Raw genomic sequence first — 17,418 nt, forward strand, 5'->3', positions numbered from 1 at the left:
GGGCCGGGGCCGCATAGCGGCGCCCCCGCGACTATATACATCTCGCGATGCTCTGCTGTTACTGCCGAGGGGCGCCACCAGCAGTCCGCCGAGAGTAGTGCTCCGGTCGAGTCGCGCGTTTCGTGTGCTGCTGCAGGCCAAGTTATACTTTCCCGTCGTCGTCGCCGCCGATATCACCGAACATCATCGCACTTGCCACCGCTGTACGATATAACACGGTACACGATAATCCTCCTCCGTGTCGGCGGCAGTAGCCAAGAGGTATACAGGGGACGACAGACAGAGGTAGCTGCGAAGGGCCGAGCGACGGCGCGTCGTCGCGCGCGCGCGCCAGGAACAGCAGCAGAGTCTGCTCGAACAAGTTCTGTGTGTGAATAAGAAGATATATCTGCCGCGAAGACCGCCCACGCGCTCGACGACAACGCTCGCAGCTGCTGCCCGCTCCCCCTGTGGAAGACGTGAGTAGACGCCCCCACCCTGAACGTCTGTTTCCATTTCGTTGTCGTGTCCAGCAGCCTTGAAGGAGAACCCGCTGGCGCTGTTCCCGAAAATTTATCTACGTCGTCGTCGTCGTCAAGCTCCCTTTTTTCTCTCTCTCTCTCTCTCTCTCGCTAACCTTCGCGAGCCATACCTATACTCTCTAGGCGTAGCTCCGTCTCTCTCTTTCTCTCTTGCTCGCGCTTGGTTCTCTCTCTCTCTCGACGCGCTATCGACATTTGCCGTGCGTGCGCGAGTTTCGCGCTGGCGTAGAGCGAGACGGAGGATACTTCCAGGCAAGATGGCCGTGTGCGCGATTTACGCGAGAGAGCTCTAGCCCTCCCCGTTATCTCTCTCTTTCTCTCGTTCTCTCCCTTTCTTTCCTTCCTCCTCTTTACCTCTCGTTCTCCGCGTGTGCAACGTCGTTCCTCGAGGACGACGTTCTTGTACACTTGTCCGTAACAACGTCTGTCACGACGATAACGACGGCGGCGGCGAGGCATGAGCTATATAGCAGGCGCGAGTCCCGAGGGGGGGGGGGAGAAGGGGAAATAGCTCGTCGCGGAAATGCCAAAAAGACTGCTCTCTGCTCCTCCGCCGTGTGCATCTATATTCCTATCCTGTGCTTGCTCGTATACATACACACATACACCTACTCTCTTTCTCTCTGTCTCGCGCATATTGGACTGACTCCGAGCTTATATCCGGGAGATCGATTCGCTCGGCAGCAGCAACAGCAACGACGACGGCGACTTTCTCTACAAAACCTCTGCTGCCGCAGCTCGTCGACACACTCTTTCACTTTTTAATCCCGATGCGCAGTTGACGTCGTCGGCTTTTATTTTCATTCCCACACACATAACGCACACGACTCGGGCAAGCAGCAGCGAGTTTGTAGGTTAGATTCCGCAGCCGATCGCGAGTCATCTGCCAGAGTATAATATGATACAAGCTACAAGACAGACAATCGGAGTGTGGCCGAAACAGAGCACTTCTGTGCAGAGAGACAGACTCGCGGGGGTACATATAAACAAATAACGGTCGAGCGATCGGCCATAGTTGTTGTAGAATTGCGAGAGCATCGTCGGGTTAAAAAAAAGAGACAGACGCCGGAAGTGGAGACGTTGCAGCAAGGTATTGACACTTGAGAATCAGCTGTATGTAATGCGGCGGACGTTTTCCTCTCTGATGCTGTTCTAACTCACCTGTCTCTCTCTCTCTCTCTCTCTCTTTCTCTCTCTCTCTCTCTCTCGCTCTCTCTCTCTGCGTCATATACTGATAACCTGCGACCGGACAATCGAGTTTCTTTTTTCTTCCTTTTTTTTCATCGTCGCACAGACGATGACTCTTTCCGCGCACGCGTGGCTCTGATTTTTGCGAAGCTGGGACTTCTCGGTAGCCATTCCGTTGTGTGTGAAAATAATTTGGCCGAGTATACCTCGCGACGAGCGAATATTTTAATTGGATGAATGACAACGTAATCTCTCGGATTGTGTAATGGCACTTATCGAGCGACAGTACAATCAATCGCGAGTGATGTGTGTGTATTATCTGTGTTCGTCCAAAGGGATTACTCCGGAACACTGTATGCGTGCGTGTGCGATTTATCCGCCTAATTATATAAAGACACTTTGGCACAGCTGCCGGGAAAAATTCGATAACTCGAGTCACGCAACGAGATGATAAAACGGCGTTATAAGAGGAGAGAGAGAGCGAGAGAAACTGTTAATCATTTTCGGCACGTACCGACTGTCTGCAACCGGTGTTTTCTTTCACTGCGCACCGGTACCTATACACCCTTGCCTACGGTGTTTTCCAATCAATAGAATAACAAGTGCAAACCTCTATGTCAAAATGGATAAGTCGGTACTAGTTCAAGGCCGAATTATCCTCTCCGACTTCGTCCGTTATAATACAGTAGTCCCAGAGAAAACGAGAGAGAATCGCTTTGTTTGGATTGACGCAACGTCTCACACACACACACACACACACACACACACACACACACACAATCGTGTCGCACAGCCATTTGCATATACACGTTATTAATGCGCTGCTCTCCGCGTAAGGTGCACGCGAAGGATTTAATAAGCTGTGCATAATATGCGATAGAGAAAAGTTTCAGCAGCGGTGTATACAACGTTATCACGATTTTCTCGCGTTGCGGTTTTTTTCTCTCTCGTAGTTCATATTCCCATGATTTGTAAGAGCGAGTGCGCGGATCGAGGGAAGGCAGTGTGTGCTTTTCTTCCTATTCTCTGCTCCTTTTGTAGTCGCGCCCCCGCACGAATTCGCGATCTGGATATCGATGTGGGAGAATCATCGTCGACGGTGTGTGTGGGGAGAAATATATCAGGTGTGTTGCGGTGACACGAGTGGCTTCGTTAGAGCGTCTTCGAGTCTACAGAGAAAATTCGCAGTATCGATTAATCAATTTTCCGCAATCACGATAGCCCCCCGCGCAAAAAAAAGGCCATCAGAACGAAGGGTAGCTCGGGATAAAATAGAGAAAGGAGGCCGATGAATATTTGAGGGCGAAGCACGAACGGTAGACGCGGCCCGAACCGGCACACGGAACAACGTCAGAGGGCGGCCAGCTATCGATTGCGCGGCGCGATATCGCGCACGCATCTCGCCGCCGCCGCGACGTCGTCTCTCTCTCTATAGCGCCGTATAACGCCACCGCTCACACACACACGTTATCGAGCATATGACGATATTCTCTCTCTCTCTCTCTCTCTCTCTCTCTTGACTGTCAAGGTCTCCTGCCCTCATCCCTCCGTCTGGCTTTGCCGCTACCGTTACTACTTACCGGAGGGAGTTTTCAATTTTTTTTTCTTCGCTTTTAATGAAGAGGTTGGCGGAGGCTTTTACTTTTAAGGGTGCGTGCGGGTTGCGCAATGGGAGATAAGCCGACGAGGTTGTTGCACAATGCGCGTGTACTTGGGAGGTTTGCTCGGTTATGGTGGTGGTTGGTGTAGGCGGAGTTGAGAGATTTTGGCGGTGTGGTTGTTTTGAAAAATATTGTGCGTTGATTTGAAGTGAAAATGTTTTGTGTACAGTTGCTGACGCGTGCAATCGAGTTATACATTACAAAATTCATTTCGAGCTCATAGTTAGTGACTTGGTATTTGAATTACGATCATCTATATAATTGAATTCAGAGGAATTCAAATGTTAAGTTTCTAAGAGCAAAATATCATCTATGCATCACGTAATTAAATGTCACATTAACTAATTCGCAACGTCGACTCGCAACTAACGGGCCCATCACACAGCCTAATTAACGAAATAATAAATCGTTTCACAATTGATAGCCGCGCGCCGATGGAACGATCTTTTCACACTTAATCCTATTCTATTACGTCTATAAATTATAAGCAGCCGATTTTCACACGCGATACGCGTGTCGCAACTTCGGAAGCTGCAATGCAACGCGAGAGAGATAAGCCTTCATACGATGAAATTAATATCCTCTCGCGAAACGTTCCAACCGTGTGCTTTTTCCCTTAAGGGCAGCACTATGATCACACACATTCCCGTAACAACACTACTCTGTCTCGAATAATTAGCGTCGATGGCGTGATATTATGATAATTAAAAAGCATAAATATAAATGGCTAATTTTCTCTTGTTTGTTTCCATACAGGCGATGTCGATGGCGGTGCATTGAGGGGCTACATCGCGCGCAGTGCCGGCTGCTGACTGAAGTGTTTGCTCGCTTCTCGCTTCTCTTCGTCGAGGAATCTGCCGGGTCACAAACTCGAGGATCATGAAAATGGTGTTGTCCCAACGTCAGAGGGAGGAGTTGTAAGTGTTCTATTTTCGTTAGATAATCTTAGAATTCCCCTTATTCCTCTCTCTCTCTCTCTCTCTCTCTCTCTCTCTCTCTCTCTCTCTCTCTCTCTCTCTCTCTCTCTCTCTCTCTCTCTCTCTCTCTCTCTCTCTCTCTCTCTATCTATCTATCTCTATCTCTATCTCTATCTCTTTCTCGTTGAGGTGCGAATGTGTTGTATAGTGTAATATGAGAGAGCGTGGGCTCAAAAAATACACACTATTTGGGGAGCGAAGACGAAGTGGTGTACAGTATGCAGGATGTTTCGACTTTTTAAAAATAAACGCTCATGTATATACTCTGCGTTGCATTATCTGTATGTATACGAAGAACACGGCTATTTTTGTAAAACCGATCTCTATATCGATGATGTGCGTTTGTAACAGCGAATAGTCCGATTGCAACTTTCATATTATACGCGTCCGAATCCCGTGTGGGTTATAAGGAGGCACACGTGTGTGTGTGTGTGTGTGTGTGTGTGTGTGTGAGGTAACCAGTTGTGGAAGCGAGAGACTTTTCGAAAGTCGAAAATATGTACGAGAGATAAACCTCCTACGTCGCTATGCAAATGCAACGGCGTCGCGGCGCGCGTGGAAAGTCAGGTCTTGACATTTAAATGTATCTATTCTTAGTCGTTGTACCGACGACGAATCGATAGAGAGCCACGACGGCTAATGTTGCAAGATTGCGGTGTACTGATAAAAAAGAAGTGAGAGCCCTTTGCTCGACTTTTCCTGTTTGCGAAGGAATTCATTTATACAAGACGAAACTTCAAAGCGTCGTGGTTCACAGAAAATTACATGACGCAATTTTTCTCGGCTATAATCTCGCGACGATTGAAAAGCCCTAGAGCACGTCTACACAAGTAAGCCGGTGGGGTAGTCTACCATCATGTACAGAGCGACGTCGTTCGCAATGAGGTTGCAAAACGACGGCGCCAGATCCGTCCCTCTCGAGACCTTAGAGCATAGGCCGCTTCTGATAACCAGTGGCAGCAGTTCCGTTGTGTATATCTATACGTACACATACTCTCTCGAGTAACGAGTCTCCGTCGCAAAATCAATCCCCGAGGTGGTGGTGCACGAGTCATCGCATGCGGCGCAGTTGCCTATTTCCAGAGGCGCTGCACGTCGCCCCGGCACACGAGGGGGTTGCTCTTCTCGCCGAGCAGGCGCACTTCGACCAATCGATATGCGCCGCCGGATGTGCGCCCTCTTGTTTTTCCTCTGCTCTGCTCTCTCTCTCTCTCTCTCTCTCTCTCTCTCTCTCTCTCTCTCTCTCTCTCTCTCTCTCTCTCTCTGTCTATATAACTGCACCATATCCACTTTCCGATCTTTTATCTCTATTGCGCGATGTTCCGCGATATACAAACCTTGAGGGCTGTGTTGTCTTATTAGGCTGATTATCGCGTTGTCATTGTCGCCGCAGGAGACGACAAGAAGCTTTTTTTGGATGACCGTATGGAAATCGAGCTTCTAGGGCTATAGGTGGCGCTGCAGCCTTTGACTTTTCCGGCGATCAACGCTTTGTTTTTTTCTTTAGCTTTTGGTACGAGACCAAATGAGCTCCGATTTATGAAAACTGTTGCACGCTGGAGTCGTGTGTGCTTTGGATTCGTTTTTTCGTGGTCTGCGTAGTAGGAGTTAATTGATAAAGGATGGCTCCTTTGCACGAATTTCGTGCGAACTGGTATCGTTAGGGGACGTTAACTTTTTCATACTGTCGGCGAATGTAATATGTTCGCTGGGAATAGGAGACGGATCAATACTTTTTGCTTTGATATAGCTGCAGGAAATTTAGTCGGTCTAATTGAATTTAGAGACTAATTAAGTACAATCGAATCAGCTCAATCTATATAATTCGATCGTTATTAGGCGAATGATTATTCTTCGTGGAAATCGTCGAGCTATAGTTTTACTGGAACGTCGAAAAGTTTTGCCTGTACTCGGGTTCCACATTCAAGTTTGCTGTCGTGGGAGTATGCATTAGGTGTTTCATTGAAAAAACTGCTTTTATCTTGGCGCAAGCATTACGCAAGTATTATAGAATTCAAGAAGAAATTGTTCGCGCGTTTTATGGATTCGCTGTTGCATTGCCACTTGAATAATGCATAAGGGTGTTTAAATCTTCTATCATTTAGTGGCGCAAATTCAGTTCATATCTGGCAACTGCATAATCGTAATTATTATAGCCTTGAGCACAAAAAACTAAATTCATTGTGACATTAAAAATTACTCTTTATAACGTGGATGATCATTATATTGCTAGTGCCATCTCAAGGTTTCGCCGCTAATCCTTCTTATTAACGATCCAATTTCTTCTGCCGCAGGTACTTAATTTCCAAGAAAGTGTATCAATTTTTACAAAGTTCATAAATCGTCTAGAGCCTGCACAACAGAGCCCGTCAAGGCAATTACAGCGTATGGAACCTCGTAAATCATCGCACCGAACGGCCTCAAATTTTTTGCCGCGATCGTCGATCCCCGAAAAAACAAGGAGAACCAAGTGCTTGTCCATCGCAAAGATTTACTTTCTTCGTTCTATCGAGCCGTGTTGGGTTTCTCTACCTATACACACAAGATCGCACCGTGTCAATCTGTGTTGACCTCGACGTCGGCATTGACTCTCTCAAGTGTATACTCGCATAGGACCTCCGAAGTGTATAAGACTCGAGGCTCGAGGCAATCAAATCGAGAAAGTTTGCCGTCCTTTAGCCAACTTCGCCGGCGTGTAGTGCCAAATTTAGAATGAATTCTTCAATCAGATGCATGAATCACTCCTTCGTGTCTTATGTATAGATACGATCAATTAGCTTCTGGCGTTCGACGAACTGGTCAACAACTCGTCCACATATTACGCGTCGTCGTCGTCGTCTCTCTATCGTAACAGGGGGATTATCGCATTATCACAGTTTACACTTCCTGCATTAGCTATGCGCGACATTGAATTTCGACTTTCACCTGCGATCGAGTTGATTAGCTGTTCGCCGCGTCTTCCAAGGTTGCTCGCGATCTTCGACGCAATTTTTTTTTGTTAGAGAATGAAAAATAACACCGAAACGAGAAACTTAGTCGCATTAACGAGAACAAAAAGAGAGGGATTATAGGGATATGTATAATACTAGAGAGGCAATTACCGGTCAAATCTCGATGTGCGGTATCGAGAGAAAGAGAGGCGAGGCTTTCGAATGTATACGGTGTCGTGAGAGGCGGAGCAGTGCTGCAGGTGCTGGGAATAATAGGGTTGTACGGAAATTGCCAGATAAATAGGCTTTCAAACTCTTTTCTCTCTTCGCTCTCCGCAAGCTTTTCTCTCGATACGATCTCTTCGAACACGTGAATTGTTCTCACCGTATACTCCGAGACGTGCCGTTATTGTTACATAAAATATCCATCCAGACAGGCGTGCGATTCGAAACACACTCCTTTCCATTAATGACAATTTCATCGAGGGTTTCCGATACACGCGAAGAGCTAAACCACTTCTTCAACGGTAGAGAGCAAGGGTACACGAGCCTGGAAGCTAGACTAAAAATCGATAGAACAGAATTGAGGTGGAAAAGTTGGCTGTAGCCCGTGGGCGTAATTTATATGTCGGGAGGTAGACGAGCGAAAAGTCGTGCTCGTGATAAAACTAGCAATAAGTATAGCATGTACAGGGAGAAACAGAAGCAGGGATGTGGAATAGAGTATCGAGCAAGCAGTGACAGAGAGAGAGAGTAAGAGAGAGAGAGAGAGAGAGAGAGAGAGAGAGAAAGAAAGAGAGAGAGAGAGACAGAGAGACAGAGAGACAGAGGGGTAGCCGTGCGCGCGATGCATAATTAGATCGAATAACGCTCGTGAAAGACTAGAAAACCCCTTGAAAGCCTACGGCTCTCGTGTATACCTGCATTCGCTCGTCCGTAAAAGACAAAGGGACTCGAGACGAAATGGAAGGAAGAAAAGTATAGCGATAGACAGGAGAGGATATTGCATGGCCGAAGCATCGATCAGTCGGAGGTGTATATAGCTCGTTCTGCGGGTTCGCTGTCTTCGTATAGGTTGTGTGTGTATAGTACGACATACGATGGTTACGGGTGACGTCAGTCGACCTCAGTGGCGCAAACCAGTCAAGATCAGACTCACCGGCGAATGTGTATATATACTTGTTTAATAGAGCGGGATGAGCCATGCTAGGGAATTTCGACCGATTTCGTTTGTTTAGACGTAATTTAATTAACGACGATGATTGATTATTACAAAGATGTTATGGAAATTAATCATGCTGGCCTGGTTCATTTAAACTTATCGATAGAGGATGCAGTCGCACTACGCTCTCGAATGGCCGCACCATTATTTTACCAAAGTGCCTCTAATTAGTCACACTCCTAGAAAACCGCAATCAAGCAGCTCGACAATCGTTTTCGCACATACTGTAACAATTCGCAAAGGTCGCGAGTATTTCGAGGTTGCCTATTAATCTCTTCAATAAAAAAGCTCATTACACAACGCACGAACCACAAAAGAAATAACCACACACAAAAATGTCGTATCTCGACTATCTGACGAACCACAAGATCCATCAATCCTCACGTTTGTATACAATAAAATTCGCTAATTATACCCGCACACAAGTGCGTTCGACGAGCCAAGACAAAAAATAATCATCGATCCTTTCTCCACAGAACGTTGTAACATTCGAGCTGCTCCATCGGACACGGTCGAATCCATCATACACAGCGATTCGATCGAAAGCCAAAAGTAACGAGTTATAGAGTATCTCAGCAACTAGAGAGAGCTGTACATACGGACAATAAGCAGTCCATTAACTCGCAATAAGTCTCTCAGCGGCTTCCTGGGGGCCGATATATATTGTTCTCTCTCCTGAAAGTCCGACCGGTTTCGATAAGAGAGTATATAACCTGCGAAACGAAGTTTCTCTCTTAGATTCGCCACGCAATAGGAAGCCGATAGCCGCCGCGAATGGTAATAAGCGTCTATACGTATGGAGAAGTGGAGGAGAGAGGATCATCGTTGTATATAGGAGTTGGATCGAACTCTCTTCCGAGAGCCCCTTTCACCCTGTGCGAGGATGAAGATAGAGATACGCTAATAGGCTGTGTACGAATCTTCCTCAATTTTCGCTTGCTCAACTTGCTGCGGTTCGTTCTGGCTTTCGTCGATTGCGATTTTGCCGAGAGATTGTGGGACTCGACGCTGTGCGCTGTGGAGATGGTTTAACGAACTTTATCGAAGTGATAAATGAATGCAGCTTTATTTTTAAATGTTTTCGCCGAATTATGTAAATTTTTTTTTAAGCCGAGCGTTTGCGTTATTGCGCGGTTAATTTGCTAGGGAAAGCCGTGACTTGGGCATTGTGACCCTTTATACCGGCGGAAGTATGTACCTGAAACACGTGCCGTGTGAAATGTGTCACTGTTAATGTATAGCCGGCGTTAGTTTCGCGCGGCTTTCTTTTCGTTCTGTTTAGTACAGCCGATTTATAAATCGTGATACGTTCATTTCGCGGTATTACCATAAAACTGTTTTTTGTTCAAAATTCCGGTGCAATCATTTCTCTATATACTGTGTAAATTATGAAATCGAGCTCGAATATTTTTTGCATATTTTTCTTCACGCGTGTATGTACCTTCCGAATATCCATGAATTTTCATTCGCTCGAGAAGGCGCATAGCGTGTTTTTGACGCGGCGAAAACGAAACAGGTAAAATATTCACATGGTGTATACGTACACCGTTATACGGTACAACCTCAGCCGATTTTATGTAACATTTACCTATAACAAAAAAAAACATCTATAATCAAATCGCCGAGAACGTGAACCTCTCTCGTATACACCTGCGAAAATACATTACGCCCATAACTTTTGAATTGCGTAATTTATGCACACCTTCTCTCTCTCTCTCTCTCTCTCTCTCTCTCTCTCTCTCTCTCTCTCGCGTCAAGTGTAATTACAAAGACTTATCCCGTCGCGTTTCACCCTTTCTTCGTTCCATCAGTCATTCCAATAGATACACATAATAGCCTTTCGCCAGGCATATTTACAAAGGCATAATGTACGCAACGAGAGGGAAAAAGATTCAAAGTGTAATCCCATCGGAGCTAGCCGGTCGCTGTTTCGTTTTTCGTCTCTCCGCAAAAAGGTTTGGCAACAATGATGCATTAATTCCGCGAGAGAGCTGGAAGAGAGGATAGCTAAAAACAAATGGAAAGCACAGTCATGCCGTGAGAGATGTGTTGTTGTTCTTCTTCTTCTTCGTCGTGGGTATAGGCCGGCGTTGAAGCACGTGCAGCAGAAGAGCGGCGTATTATGGAAAAGAGAATGGAGCATCGTGACTCTACGGCTCTCTTCGATCATTGCGCGATTTCTAGGAACGAAGACGTGAGGGGGATACGTGTGTGTGTCTGAATCTTGAATTAGCTTTGTCAACGAGTTCGGTTTGTGGGTTTTGTAATGGAAAATCGATGCTTTGTTGCTCTGGCAATTGTACGGGTTTGGAAAGTACTGATGGTGTCCGGATGTTTTTAGATTTGAAGTAATGCTTTGTGTCTTGGGTAGATTAACTTTATTTAATGTTCAAGTATAAAATCAAATTTTTCATGCACGTGTCAGCAAGTCACACCTTTGCATATAGTATGCGATTCTGGATAATAAATCTTGAAGCTTGTTTTTACTTGTATACAAACGAGTGATTTATGAACGTTATATAGAGCCTCGGGAAATCGATTCAGTTGGTACACGCATACAAGTGATCGTTCAACTTCCTGGCAGGCCTTTGAAACATGATTCATCATTTTTGAAATAATAATATGCCAAAGTACACAAAAACCTCTAACTGCACATTGTCAAATTTTTATATTAAAAAAAGCTCATCGGCATCAAGCCCTAATCCGAAGAAGAAGGAAATAACAGCATTCGACGGAGCCAGCAGCATCTAGAGAGTCTTAAATTGAATTACACTACACTCCGCAGAGATCCATCCGCAGCAGGGCCGCATATAAAAATTGTTCAATGAACCGATGCACTTGCTCGCACGAGCGAATTTCCTCCGCATCTCTCTCACTTTCGCACGCCCTCGTCCGGCCGTCCATTCAAAAGGCTCTCGGTCGAGATACATAACAAAGGAGAGAGAAATGGAAAGCAACGATTGAAAACCGCTGCTGCAACGTTCGCTTCGCTGTTCACAGCACACGTATACCTATATGTAAAAAGGGGAGCTGCTGCTGCTGCAGTGGAATGCGATGAGTAGGACTTGTCTCGATTTTTTTTGCGGTGCACGCGACGCTTTTCTGAAACGAGATTGTCTCTCTCGCTCTCTTCTCCGGGCGATGTTTTCTCACGTGCGCGTGTAGGTGCAAGAATTCCGGACGTGCTCTTCTCGCGACGAGAAAATGTTAATGGCTCGTGAGCTGCTGGATGCAGTGGTTTGTCGGCTGTTATACTTCGTTGCGGAGATTTGTTTTTATTCTTGGAGTAATGGGATTGTGTCGAGTTGAAAGACTCGCTAAAATTGTACGAAATGGTCGAGTTGTTACAGTTCGTCTTGCGTTTGCGAAGATTTATTTTAAGCGCAGAAATTAATATAAATGAAAGTAAAAGTCGAATTTGGATTTTAAATGGGTGGTTCTATTTTTATTGTTACAGAAACAAGGCGATCGCAGACTATCTCAGCGCAAACGGTTATCAAGATGCTCTTGAGGCTTTTAAGAAGGAGGCTGATATGCCCGGTGAGGTCGAGCGCAAGTATGGGGGCCTTCTCGAGAAGAAGTGGACCTCCGTCATTCGGTTACAGAAAAAGGTATGTCATCGGATTTCTTATTCTAGAATTCTGTTTTTCAAAAAAGTTCAGTGCTACTTCACCGAAACCATGTGAAAATGTGTTACACCTTATTCCCAATTAGCAGCTGTTCATTGTTTTGATTCGCGGTACGTGACCTAGAAAGTAAGCATCGACTTTATACTGATGGGGGTAAACGTTTGTTACGGTTTTTGTCGAGTACCGTAGAACTTGTAATCTTGCGTACAGTCTTCCTTTTTTTAATTAAAAATAAGGTTTGAACGTCATAATTCAATATAAACTAACTCGTGTATCTCTTATCACACAGGTAATGGAACTGGAATCAAAGCTGTCAGAGGCCGAGAAGGAGTTCATCGAGGGAGCCCCAACGCGCGGCAAGCGATCGCCCTCCGACTGGATACCCCGACCGCCGGAAAAGTTCTGTCTGACCGGTCACAGGGCCACCATCAACCGGGTCGTTTTTCATCCGGTCTTCAGTCTCGTCGTCACCGCCAGCGAGGATGCTACCATCAAGGTCCGTAAGCCTGCCGCGAGGGAAAGAGCTGATTTTATCGTGACTCGCTGATTACGACTGCCTAAACGATGTGTCACGCATTCCGGGAAACGAGCTGTTTTTTTATGTGTCTTTTACTGGATCGACGTTTTTGTGCTTGTTGAGATCTGGTGAAATGTGTACAAGTCATTCGCTCGCATCGTTATGATTTCATACATTGAGAGAATTGCTTGTTTTGGTTGTTATTTACGGTTGTACGGCGAGATTCCGATAAAACTTCAGGATTTATCTTATGACAATCAATAGTAAAATATTTGTGTAGTTTTAAAATAGTTCGTGCTGTATATCTTGTAATCAAATAGTTGAGTTCTGAGAAAGTAGTACTAATTAATTGCCATTGCAGGTGTGGGACTTTGAGACAGGCGAGTTCGAACGGACGCTTAAAGGTCACACGGACAGCGTGCAGGACATAGCATTCGATACTAGCGGCAAGCTCCTCGTCTCCTGCAGCTCGGATATGACTATAAAGCTGTGGGACTTTCAGCAATCGTTCTCTTGCATAAAAACGATGCATGGCCACGATCACAACGTTAGCTCGGTTACGTTCGTGCCGCAGGGCGACTTCATAGTTAGCGCCTCGCGCGATAAGACTATCAAGATCTGGGAAGTTGCAACTGGCTACTGTGTCAAGACTCTCACTGGACACAGAGAATGGGTCAGGATGGCTCGAATTAGCCCCTGCGGCGAGCTCATCGCCAGCTGCTCCAACGATCAGACCGTCAGGGTCTGGCACATTGCTAGCAAAGAGACTAAGGTATACATTTATTAAATGGCATTAATATTGGATAAAAGACATTTTTTTCATAAAAATGTATGCTTATTAGCTTAAACTATCTTTTGCACGGTTTTGACTTATTCGTTCTCAAGAAACAATAATAATAGCACTAACTATGCGATGCTGTTAACAATGTTACGCGTTGTTAACAGAATATATCAATCAATAAGACCATATATCTCTACACGAGTACAATATTATTATAATGACAGTTAAACAAACTGAATAATCTTACTATTGTATATTCACTCAGAAAACCCAGTCAATAGGTAAATCTTCAAGGGGATTTTTCATAAACTTAAATGATTAATATTTGATGTATTCGATGCATTGCAGGTTGAGCTGAGGGACCATGATCACGTGGTAGAATGCATTGCCTGGGCGCCAGACTGCGCAAGGGCGACCATTAATGCGGCAGCTGGGGCTGACAACAAGGGTGCCCATGAGGGCCCGTTCCTAGCTTCGGGATCGCGAGACAAGACAATCCGCGTCTGGGATGTCGGCAGTGGCGTCTGCCTTTTCACTCTGCTTGGACACGACAACTGGGTCAGGGGCATCGTTTTTCATCCAAGCGGCAAGTTCATCGTCAGCGCATCCGACGACAAGACGTTGCGAGTATGGGACACGCGCAACAAGCGAAACATGAAGACACTCGAGGCTCACGCCCACTTTTGCACCTCAGTCGGTACGTACCGTCGATTACAATGCTGCATTTAACGAAAAATGAATTCATCATGACAAGTTTACTGACTATTCAACTTTCTCTACAGATTTCCACAGGAATCATCCTTACGTGGTCACAGGCAGCGTAGACCAGACGGCGAAGATCTGGGAATGTCGCTAGTCACCGAGCTTTCGTGGTTTTTTTCGATGTTCGAAGAAATCGAATGCAAAGCAAAGAATTTTTTTTAGGAATACGGAGCGAGAACCGTGTTTCCGATACAACAGGAACGGCCGAACGAGTAAGCTGCTGCAAAAGCTATCGTACATACAATTATTATAATTATTATACACATACACATACGGTTAAGAGCTCTTTAATTAATTTATAATAAAGTATAATTAGTAATTAATATTATACATGTATCGTTTCACGACAATGATCTACACTCGATACACGAAAGGAACGAGCGAGCGGAGAGAAAGAAAGAGTGCCAGAGCGAGTGAGAGTGATAGAAAGAAAGACATAAAACAGACGAGAAGGGAGAAAGAGAGCTCGTATTAATTGTAGCTCGACAGTTTCCTAACAACGCCTTTGAAAATAAAAAAAATAAATAAAACACATGCACACTCATACGTGAAAAAGATATTTCTATATTGCAGTACTTATAATTTTACTTGGGACTGCTTTTTATCTGAACTCTTTCTTCGTCTTTTCTTCCATTTCGCGTTTCTCTCAGAAACCCGAGCTCAACAATGTGGAATATATTCCAAAATATTAATCGGATTAAATGCTACCGGCACTGACACGGAGTGAGCGAAATGATTTTAATGGGAAATGTTCTTATGCTCTTCCTCTCTGAGCCTGCGAATTACCATCTTAAGGACCATTATCGATTGTAATACGATGTACAGGTGATCGACTGATTTCTGTAAAACTGTAGCAAGACGATGTATCGAGAATATTATATATGAAACAAAAGAATGATTTGATTTATTGCCGATTAAAGCGAGTGCAATTTGAAAGATTTCACGAGTATATATTTAAGCAAATGCCACTGCAAGTCATTACTCGAGTTGTGTCGAGTCTGAAAAAAATTGTACACCCCTACATATATATTTATATATATATATGAACGTATTAGACACATACAGACAAAAACGTACACGCAAACGAACACTCACACAAAACAGATTTACACAGCATGAAAATACACATACACGAGAAACACGCCAGGTGCGACACAGACACGACGTATGTATATATCCGCGTATAATATTATGTATTGTTACGATACTTTCTGGCCGACGCTGGCGAAAAACAGCACTTGCCAGATCGCAAAACTATCGATTGGGTGATAATAAGCAACAATCTGACGTTCCTCTTGAATATTAATATAAGTCCTCGAGTAAAGTTTCAACTTCTTTCTTTCTCGTCGACTTTGCGCGTTGTCGAAAGCTGTTACATATTGTTAGCCTTTTCAAAACGAATTGATTTAAAACATGTTGAATGAAGCAAAACAATCAATAATCACACACACAGACACATATATATGAGTACAATATACGTTTTATCCTAAATTCAAACATGTAACTTGTCTTTTATCCACCTTCTTGATGCAACCTGTTTGATTTAGGATGGAGCTGTCGAAGCAAAAGCATGTAGAATTAAATTGAGAAAATTCAGCTTTTCGCCAGCGCTTGGCGTCCAATTGACGTGCATTAATAATATTAAAAAATAATATTAATGATAATAATATTAAATAACAATGGTATAATAATATAATATTAATAATGATTATACTCTAGATGATGAAGTTGACTATTTAGTGTGAGTGCAAAGCTCGGAGTATTGGTAAAATCCGTAAAACTAAAAGGAAATTTCTTTACTATAATTGTCGTATATGGAGATCCTAGTGCATGTATAGCTTGTTTTCTGAAGATGAAAAAACGCGGCAGCAGATCACTTTATTGTAATAATGAAACGATCGATCAATTAGTTGATTGATCCTAATCAAAGGATTAATTAAATAGGGGTACTTGGCTTCAGAGCCTGCAACCATGATCCATGTATTGAACTTATGCAAAACAAAAATATCGAATTCCGAGAGAGTATGATTGTATATTTTGCAAATCCGCGTCCTGCATGCAAACAAAATACAGGTGTGTACGTAGGTGTTATGAACTTGTCCGTGGATAACTTTTTCTTTCAGTATAACGATTATTCTTATTTTTTTTAAGTAGCTTAACGACGCAAATACGAGGTACAAACCGATGTAGATTTGACGTATAAAAAGTGATTTTTAAGTGTTGTAAAAGAATCTTAACCGTGCGCAGTGATTTTAACTTAACTCGAGGATGAACTTTTGGATCAGCAAATCGATATGTATCGCGATTGAACACCAAGCCTCGTTCTGGATTCCTGTTTAACGAGTCAAACGAAAAAGATTTGAAAAGAAATGCGAAATGCGAGTTAGTCAGCACTTTAACAAGCACCCAGCTCGACATACATATTATTAAAACTCAGAAATAAAACAACCTTCGACTGATGTGGTATACTAATTTATTTTGATGATAAATAATAAAGCAGAGTTGTCCATTCTCTCACTGCAGTTGAAACTGCCGTTATCTATTTTTTTTTCATTTATACGTAAAAAAGAACCAATATGTTATGTACGTTTCTTTTTTTTCTATTTATATTGTGTAATGCGGTTGAAATGTCGAAAACGTCGAGGTAGAATCAGTCAGGGATATTCGTACTTGTAACTAGAAAACTAAAGAGTCTTAAAAGCAGATTAGGACCGATAACAAAAAAAACTTATAATGGCCGCTTATCTTCGTAGCTGCTGTATTAGGTAGTTCTCTGTAGTTGTCGCTTCCTTTGGTTTTCTATACGCTTTTCGGCAAGAACTCGATTAATAATGAGAAAAGTATTATTATTCATGATTTGTGATATACACGAGAAACATCTGCCAATAAAAATATCTTGAAAACCAATAAGCGTTGCTGATGCGACAATTATAATAATTGTACCCAAATCTGTAACATATAAATTATATATACTATACTTAACTTTATACGAGCGGCCGATTATTTTTTGTTTATGTTGAATTTATGCAAATTTTCGTGTTTTCTTTTCAATTTCTTTTAAAGACGGCTAAAATTTATATTTTAATTATATGAAATACTTTAAGTATATGATTTTTATTTTATACAAAAATATATCAATGTGTACTTTACAATTTTCTATAGTTTTTGTTTCATAAATTATAATCTTTTTCTTTACCTTCTTGTTTGTATCAAAGCTTTAATAGCAAGCC

At 43.5% G+C, this 17,418-nt stretch overlaps 1 protein-coding gene across 2 annotated transcripts; it reads left to right on the forward strand.

Moving 5' to 3' along the window:
- Positions 1-68: 68 nt before the first annotated feature.
- On the forward strand, positions 69-17,095 carry LOC100113798 (lissencephaly-1 homolog). Of its 2 annotated transcripts, none has more exons than XM_001603831.6 (7): positions 69-458; positions 4,127-4,287; positions 11,957-12,110; positions 12,418-12,624; positions 13,007-13,417; positions 13,775-14,123; positions 14,209-17,095. In XM_001603831.6, the coding sequence occupies exons 2-7, from the start codon at positions 4,250-4,252 to the stop codon at positions 14,280-14,282; spliced, it is 1,233 nt and encodes a 410-aa protein (XP_001603881.1). In that variant the 5' UTR covers positions 69-458; positions 4,127-4,249; the 3' UTR covers positions 14,283-17,095. The 2 variants fall into 2 exon arrangements, with proteins under 2 accessions (XP_001603881.1, XP_032456013.1); XM_032600122.1 differs by lacking the exon at positions 69-458 and adding an exon at positions 1,416-1,611.
- Positions 17,096-17,418: the final 323 nt, after the last annotated feature.

The sequence above is a fragment of the Nasonia vitripennis genome, chromosome 5 (assembly GCF_009193385.2).
Source record: "Nasonia vitripennis strain AsymCx chromosome 5, Nvit_psr_1.1, whole genome shotgun sequence".
Taxonomy (NCBI): Eukaryota; Metazoa; Arthropoda; class Insecta; order Hymenoptera; family Pteromalidae; genus Nasonia; species Nasonia vitripennis.